Source organism: Lampetra fluviatilis, chromosome 51 (assembly GCF_964198595.1).
Source record: "Lampetra fluviatilis chromosome 51, kcLamFluv1.1, whole genome shotgun sequence".
NCBI lineage: Eukaryota > Metazoa > Chordata > Hyperoartia > Petromyzontiformes > Petromyzontidae > Lampetra > Lampetra fluviatilis.
The window spans coordinates 3614763-3623929 of NC_136325.1; the positions used below are offsets into that span (position 1 = coordinate 3614763).

Below are 9167 nucleotides of genomic sequence, written 5' to 3' on the forward strand. Positions count from 1 at the left end.
CGTCTCGGGTGTGGACCAATCAATTTCAAGGACAGTGCATATCATTATCAGAGTTGTCTCTTTTTTCGATTTAAATTTCGATTTAAAGCTTTCGTGACTGCAGGGATTTTGACCGCAAGTGTTGTAGTTATTGCAAACATGATCTCTTGTACAAAGGTGTCACTATAGGGTTAAACTACTTAACTAAAAACCTTTTACCAGGTAAGGCCCACTGAGCTGTACAGCTCTTTATCAGAAGTGACCTGGCCGCAAATGAAACCTCACCGAAGTGGCTAATCATCGTGTGGAAATTGATTGCAGCCAAATACTCAAAACGCACGTTTCTAAGTGTGGAGGGAAAAACTGGACGACACGGAGAAAAAAATACACGCAACTCCGGGGAGAACATGCAAACTCCAATTATACAGGCGTCAGGGTTGGGATCAAACCCATGACCTCCTGTATGCCACGAGAAGTAGATAACATCTCACCACCGTGGCACCCTACAAATATAGCGTGGAAGATAGGACAATTATGTGCCCTATAATCTGGATAATAGGGTAATTTGTGGCAGTGGATGTGTGGTGGTAATAAGGGCCACATACCGCATCATTAGACGCATCCATTCACTTAACTTTAAAATGTTCAATGTGCAATTTCCAAATAAAACTTTGATTGCCTCATGACACAATACACAATAAGTGCACCTCGTCTGGTACAATTGTGGTGGTGATGTCACCGCCACTTAGTGATGACTGTTTTTACGTATGCGTCTGAGGATGGATGATAGGTTTTAGGTGCATTAAACTAAACTTCGAGCACATATGATATCCATAGTACCATTTCCAATATTCCAAATATACTCAACTTATGCCAGGCTAGGTGCACTGTGAGACTAGATGTGGCCCACAGCTCTCGCATTAGTTTATGGGCACACCAATATGGTTACTTTTGGAGCTTCGATAAAGATTTCCCGTTTAGCCTTTCGCAGACTGTTTAGGGCAGGTGCTGTTATAGAGCACCGCTTAAGGGAAGCATTGTCCACGGCCGGGTTGATGTGGCCAGTACGATGCCCAGACGCCTTTGTCTCCCCAGTACTGATGTTTACACACTACTCACTTCATGGCTTTATTTTGGTGATTTCGAAAAGTGTATTGGTTTAGCCATGTTTGTTTGTTGTCGTACAGAGTTAGACTGATGGCCTTAATCTAAGTTGTCTTGTGGTTGTTGTTGGTTGTTTGACTTGCATCCCACTGGGATTTTTGCACACAGCCTTGGTGTACGGTGATTTTTTTCTGCAATATTTTGCTGTCTTTTCTTGGATTTTCTGTTTGCACTTAGTCACATATTCACTTTAAGATGTTTTTTGCTCATGTTTTTGTTTGTTGCGGTTGCACCCGATTCAAGAGCCGAATGGCTCACAGGGCTATACCTAATAAATAAACTTGAACTTGAATCATTTAAGGCACAGAATGTTCTCCGATATTACTCGCCGCTGATGTTCGCCATGGGCTTGAATCAAACTTTGGCTGCTGGGATTGCAGCGCGGTGCGTCATCACCCATTGTACGAAGCAGTGCAGTCACATCCCTCCCCATGCAACCTGGACGCTCGCACGCAACAGCGTGGGGAGCACTGCTAAGAACACCAGCCACCTCGGGGGCATTATTGCCATATGTTCCAGCACTCAGCAAACAGTAAGGAAACGGTGACTTTCATTGAGAGGCACTCTGTGGATTTCCACTCTCGTGCAATCGCCAGGATTAACAGCTGGTGTCTTAAGCCATCTCACGAATACAAATCCCTGCTGACATATTTATTTTTTACACAGCATCACGTGAACTTTGCAAGCAGAGATGGGCTCTCCGGTAATTTAATTACTCGATTACCATACCGACTACTCGATTAATTCGATAACACACAAATTGGGGGGAGAAATAAACAAGCCGCGCTTCTCTTCCCCGACGTGGTGATGACGGGTAGGGCCACGTGACATCATCGGTATCGTCATCCTCGTTTCTCTGGGCGTGGCTTGTGGGGGTTTCCCACCTTCAAGAAGCATGGACGTTGCCATCTTTAAAGAGGCCCGAGTAGTCGACCACAACACAAGTAGCTGCCGACACCTTTTAGTTGATCAATCAGCTGAATTGACTATTCGTCCCGACTCTAGATTGGAAGGAAGAGTCCCACAGCAACGAGGCGTGATGCTCTCGGGACAACACGAATTTAAAGTCTTCTTAGGTTTTTTCGGTAAAGTCACGTAGAAAGTAAAATAAAATAAAAACAAAAATCACAGTGATTTTTGTTTTTATTTTTATTTTATTTTACTTTCTACGTGACTTTACCGAAAAAACCTAAGAAGATGATTCCTTGCAGTCACGAAAGCTTCAAATCTAGAACGAATTTAAAGTGTCTCGCTGCTCAAGCGGGCAATGGGGCGGTTGCTCATCTCCACTGGTGGCCCTAGGCGAAAGAGCCGACAATTCCACGTTATTATGGTGAGGTCCAACCAGAGGTCGCAAACAGGTTTTGATTCCTTACCCGTAACCCGTACCCGGCCGCACCAGGGCCGCAAATGAGTACCCGTACCCGGCCGTACCCGTACCCTACCCGTACCCAGCCGGGTACCGGTAGGGTACGGGTATCGGGTACCTGATTGCGACCTCTGGGATGAAGCCATGTTGCAGGCGCGGGTGGGTTGATTCTAGGAATTTGAATTGTGAGAAGAGACAAGACGTTGGGAAATGAGTGACAAACATTTACTCACCAGTGACTCACGGTCTACCCGTACCCGTACCCGGCCGCACCAGGGTCGCAAACGGGCACCCGTACCCATACCCGGCCGGGTACGGGTAGCCGGGTATCGGGTAGGGTACGGGTATTCGGGTACCCGGTTGCGACTTCTGGGTCCAACCTCACCGTGTGGAATATCTGCACTGTTGTCTTTCCAAAAAAGAAAAAAACGATACTAAATTTTATTCACCGCACGGAGATGGTAGGCTGGGTCGAGCCTTCGGCCGGGATTTGAAGTTGTGTCCTCCTCCATAACAGAGGTTTTTGGGTTAGATCACGTAAATATAAAAGTGTCGTTAAACCCGCCACCACCCGACACGGCCAATTAGTAAGGTTTGTCACGTAAACAAAACACGCCAATTCGTTACTGGTACGGCACACCGGTGTGTTGGAAAGTAAACCCCCAACATGAACATTTCGAGCACCGTGACGTTTCGCCAGTAATTACAACCAGCCTCATCAGGTGAAAGCCAGAGTTGTGGAGAATTCCTCCTGTTTCGGTCTTAAATCGAGGGGGATAATGCGATGTCGTCACTTGTGAGCCGACCAGGTGCGAAGACCAGAAGCTTTGTGGGGTTCATGTATGCATATCAATTACAATGGATATCCATCACCGGTTGGGTTGTCGATAGGGTAATGCACGCACAAGGCGAACGTCCTTCTGTGTGCGGATCAATCCCTCTCTCTTTATTTTCACGATCAGAGGAAACAAGAATATGCTCGGTGTGGTCGGCACTTTGCTTCGTTCATCATTTCGTTTTTTTTGTTTTTTTTATTCTTTGCTTTATGTAAACCACCCCCCTCCCCCTTTTTAAATGAGAAGATTTCACAAAAATGTTCACGCTCTGCTCTCCTTACCCCTTCCCTCTCTCTACCCCTCTCTCTCCCTACTCCATGTCTATGTCCCCCCTCTTGTTTTCTATGTAATATTTGTAATATTATCATTTTTTAATATTTTTTTACGACAAGTGCTGCATCTGCCTCAGCTCAGTGCCACTCAGCTGGCTCGTGTTGTGTGGGGAGCTACTGTGAATGCTATTATCTGTGCCTATCCGGAAAGAAAAAATAAACTCCTATATCCACGCGGTTACCGGAAGATAAAAAAAAAGAAAATCGGAAATATGTCCACGCCACTTCCAAAGTGACTGCTGTTCTTATCCGTGAACAGATGTGGACAATAGGAAAGAGCTTGATCCCCTGTCCTCCCCCTGGGTCTCAAGTGTGTTTTGACCACGTGGCTTTAAAACAGAGGTTCTTAGCCTGGAGTGCACGCACGCCCTGGGGGGTGCGAGATGACCTTTCTGGGGATGCGAGGCATGGCCAGATTTTTATTTTTAGAAGGTAAATAATCGAAACACAAAGATAGCATCAAACTCTACGTATTTATTAATATTACACTTTTTGACGATTGGGAACCAATGGGGCTGGCAGCAAAGGTTGAGAACTCTTGGTTTAATACCGAGAAGAACAATCGAGACAGATTTTAGTCGAGACACAGACAACGCGGACTAGCGTGTCGCGTCTCATCACACTGTACCATTCATCCTTCACCGCACAAGGCTCCCCCTTCACCGCACGAGGCAAGTGGAAGGAAATAAATAAAATAAAAATGCACAGAGTCCCTTGTGTCGCAATGACCACCGAACGGCCTTTGGCCGCAGCATCTGCCCATAACGTGTCCCTCAATAAGTCTGTCTCTGCTACGAGGTCGTGGCTATTTCCTAAAAAAAAAAAGTCGGTAATTATTATTCTTAGGTTTTTTCGATAAAGTCACGTAGGTAAAACATTTAAATTTAAATTAATAAAAGTAAAATAAATAAAAAATATATATAAATAAAATAAAAAATAAAAATCACGACGTTTCGAAGGCAACACAAGCTTCTGTCTTCAGGTGGAACCGTCACAGCACGATAGCTGTATCAAGTAAAATTAGTATTTGTTTTTCCTCGTTGACAGATGTGTCGACTTGTTGCAATTCACTCACTCGTTAACACCAGATGTGTGCGGCATTTGAAGGGCAAATGCCCCTTTAGCGTTACGGTAATCCCAACACAATGCCCCCCCCACCCCTGCATGACGCTGTATTAGTGGGTGATGTCAACAGGACAAAGCGTACGAGCAGACAGCTACAAATATCTGCTGGCAAAAAGAAATAGGAAGGAGCATTTGGAAATGGTCACGTATTTCGCATTTGTCTACTGCTGTTTGTTTATGTCATGTGCTGGCGGTGCTGCAATTAATGATGAAAGCGTTCGGCTCACAATCAGTTGGGCCTGAGTTCAAATCTCCTTCGGGGATACCCTTGGGCCCATCCTCCCCTATTTGGTCAATACAATTATTACGTCCCACTGGACCTCGTCACGGGAATGTGGAATTTAAACTTCTAGCACATCATTGACAGAGATGAGAACTGCCTCATGCTCATTTGAGCAGCGATTTTTGGACTTTTATTGCTGAAGATTACAGGTACCCAGAAAAAAAAAACAAGAGCGATTCTGCTGTGATCTGTTCATGGTTCGCACTCAGCACTTGGCAATCCAGAGGCCACCGATTCGATCTTCTGGCCCTGCAGATGAAACACCGGGGCCAAAAATCGAAATCCTTCCCGGTCCTGTCAAGCCGGCAGAATAAAGGGCACCAACCGCAATAAGTCAGTCGGGTAGGTCACGTGCAGTGGGATGAAGCGTGGGTACAAATCCACCGTTTCCAAGACAAGTGGCGAGCGTGGAAGAGTAGGCCAACATCCATACGAGAGGCGCTCCCGAGAGCTTCCTGCTGTGAAGGCGCTACTGTCAGCACTGGCGCGGGCAAGCAGCTGCAAGGCTGCACGTGATCCCTTTTTAAAACGGGAAGATGTCACGTAATTTCTGAAAAACTCTCCAAGCAGAGTGACACAAATGGTGTGGGTGCCTATCGTACCGCCCAAGAGAGACACGACGCAAGACACGTGGCTAAAACAAAAACCAAGAAACCTCGGAAGCAGAGTCACAATTGGGTAAAATAACAAAAAACACGCAGTCTCGGTTGGACAGTGTCACTTGAGAGAGCTTCCAACGAGTGGGGAACGAACGTGACGGCACCACGTCAGTGGAGAGAGAGCGGATGGAGGAGCGAGTGAGGCTGGGGTAATGAAGTCAGGGCGCGCATGTGGAAGTGAGATGAATGTAAACCACAACAAGCACAGCGCCAATGGCAACAACAACAAAAGACGCCCCGTATAGCCTGTACCAGACTGTAGAGGCAAGTACTGTTAGCGAGCACCTGTGAAGGCCGGCATAGCAGACGAGGGGGTGGGTGGCCAACAACAACGCCCGGCCGCCTTTGTCTCCCTAGTGGCAATGTTTACACATCGTACCAGGTACTCATGAGGCTGTGTCGACCTAGAGGAGGCCCAGGACCGGTTCAGATAATCGTCACTGTGTGTGTTGGCCGTGAGCGGGAATCGAACCCGGGTGGTCAGGTTCGTAGCGCAGCGTAGCGCTAACCACTACACCACCGCTCCCCACAATGGCAACATCACACAGACAGAATTTCATGCAGCAGTCGCATCAAGGTGATGATCACCATTATCATCATAGTGGGTTGTGATCATGATGAAGATGGTGACCCGTGGTTGTTGCGGTGGTGATGATGATGATGATCACACGTCATGTGGGCACTAATTATGGATGTGCAATGAGTGTCAACTTGATCTTAACGATGATGTCACTTTAAAGTCCACGCCATTAAATGGTGCAAGTGATGTGTCATACGCATCACATACACAGCGTTTACAATAGAATACAGCTGACATTATGATGATGATGATCCAGTCAATCTAATGATACCATAATAATCTAAGGTCAATAATTATAATTATTTAAGGTACATCATTATTATGATGAATTCAAGTCGATGACGACGACACTTTCAAGTTTGGCGTGCTAATTATGACAATGATTACGGAAATGCAATATAGCTGACATTATTACGACGATGACAGTCAAAGTCATGTTATTAACGTGATGATAATGATGATGATGACAAATCCAAGTCGATGATGATGATGACACTTTCCAGTTGTGGTGTGCCAATGCTGACAATGACAACGGTACTATCAAGTCAATTTTGATTTAAAGCTTTCGTGACTGCAGGGATTCATATTCTTGGTTCTTTCGGTAAAGTCACGTAGAAGGGAAATAATAAAATAATATAAATACAAAACAATAAAACGTCGTGCGAATTTGTATTGTTTTATATTAACATTATTTTATTATTTCCCTTCTACGTGACTTTACCGAAAGAACCAATAATATATAAGTCAATGATGATGACGATGATTCTGTATACAAATACACACGGAGAGACACATCAAACGACTCGGCCAACAGGACAGCTGAGCCCAAATCTCCCCACTAAAGTCCAGTGCAGGGCGCCGTGGCCAGACAAGGAGAGAGACAGAGAGAGAAGATTGCCAAGGGCACAGAAAGTAACGCGGTAAAGACTCACCCACAGCGCGCGCGACGAGCTGCAGCCTGTGCACCAGCAGTTGCAGTGCCGTGATCTCCATCCCTGATGATGTCCAGCAGCGAGTGACCTTGAGGATGATGCCGGTTAGCTCGGGCAGGCAGGCAGGACGGTACGCACACACGCACGCACGCTCCAGCCCCACGCGTGCTTGCCTTGGGACACCCACGGATGGTTACGACCGTTGCTACCTCCAATGCTGCTGCTGTTCCTGCTGCTCCTACTGCTGCTGCTGTTCCTGCTGCTGCTGTTCCTGTTGCTGCTTACTGCTGCTGCTGCTGTTCCTGCTGCTGTTCCTACTGCTTCTACTGCTGCTGCTGTCCCGCTACTACTGCTGCTGCTGACTGCTGCTGCTCCTACTGCTGCTGTTCCTGCTACTGATGCTGCTCCTGCTACTGCTGCTGCTGCTCCTGCTGCTGCTGTTCCTGCTGCTGCTGTTGCTGCTACGGCTGTTCCTGCTGCTGCTCTTACTGCTGCTGCTGTTCCTGCTGCTGCTTACTGCGGCTCGCTAAAGGCACTAAGTTGCCAGGCATTGGACCATACGTAGTGGGCAAAGCGCGCACGCACACGTGTTTGTGCACACGTGTGTGTGTGTGTTTGTGCACACGTGTGTGTGTGTGCACACGTGTGTGTGTGTGTGCACACGTGTGTGTGTGTACACGTGTGTGTGTGTGCACACGTGTGTGTGTACACGTGTGTGTGTGTGCGCGCGCGGCACTAGAGACCTGGCGCCGCGTTGCGTGCATGCGCGTTGTGCCAAGGGCGTGCAGTTGTGGTCGGGAGGGCTCTGTCGGTAGGGAAGGGAATGGAGGGGAGGGATGAGGGAGGGATGATAGTGAGGGAGGGGTGAACAGGACACACTGATTGTATTCTCATTTCACGCCGCTGCGACGGCGTACGAGAAATGTTGGCGTCGGCGAACCCCCGAAGCTGAGAACGAACTGGTCGCTCCCGTGTGTGTGTCTCTAACAGCACTTGTCCCAACAGTCTGTTAAGGCTATACGGCGGATCTTTGTCTTTGTCTCTCCTCTGGCTCTCTCTCTCTCTCTACTTGTGGGGAGCGGTGGTGTAGTGGTTAGCGCGCCGTGCTACGGACCGGTTGACCCTCGTTCGATTTACGCTCACGGCCAACGTCAGTGACGAGTATTTGAGTCGTTCCTATGATCACTGTTTCATTGCTTTTATGGCTTTATTTTGGTGATTTTCGAAAAGTTTTTTGGTTTGGCCAGGTTTGTGTGTTGTACTACAGAGTTAGACTGATGGCCTGAATCTAAGTTGTCTTGTGGTTGTTGTTGTTGTTTGACTTGCATCCCACTGGGATTTTTGCACACAGCGTTGATGTACGGTGATTTTTCTGCAATATTTTGCTGTCTTTTCTTGGATTTTCTGTTTGCACAGAGTCACTTTAAGATGTTTTAATGTTCATGTTTTTGTTTTTTGTTTGTTGCGGTTGCACCCGATTCAAGAGCCGAATGGCTCACAGGGCTATACCTTATAAATGCACTTGAACTTGTTCCTGGGCCTCCCCTAGGTCGATTCCGCCTCGAATGAGTGCCTGGTGCGATGTGTACACACATCGCCACCGGTGGGAGGTCACACGTGACCCAAGCGTTGTGCTGCCCACTCACCCATTCATGTGTCCCAGTGGCGACGTCTACACGAGGCGATACGGGGGATCTTTTTTCTCCGGAAAGGGGATGCCGATTCGCAACTCTCTACCAACTCGTACCGAGATTCAAATCTCCAAAACACGCTCCCAGTAACCAAACCACCCCCCCCCCCAACATATGCTGCCTCGAGATTGCTTGTAGCCACATCTCATTATCGTTCACATGCACGTGTGTCTTACATGTCCGTCGGTGTGTGTGTTGTCTTATAACGTTCACCCGT

At 47.4% G+C, this 9167-nt stretch overlaps 1 protein-coding gene across 6 annotated transcripts in view; it reads right to left on the minus strand.

The window, feature by feature from the left end:
• The window catches only part of MCF2L2 (MCF.2 cell line derived transforming sequence-like 2), a 209917-nt gene extending 201864 nt beyond the window's left edge, over positions 1-8053 (minus strand). For all 6 annotated transcript variants that reach the window (XM_078878577.1, XM_078878580.1, XM_078878579.1 and 3 more), the window contains exon 1: positions 7260-8053. In XM_078878577.1, the coding sequence (XP_078734703.1) occupies positions 7260-7320 (61 nt within the window). In that variant the 5' untranslated portion in view covers positions 7321-8053. The remainder of the gene's footprint in view (positions 1-7259) is intronic.
• Positions 8054-9167: the final 1114 nt, after the last annotated feature.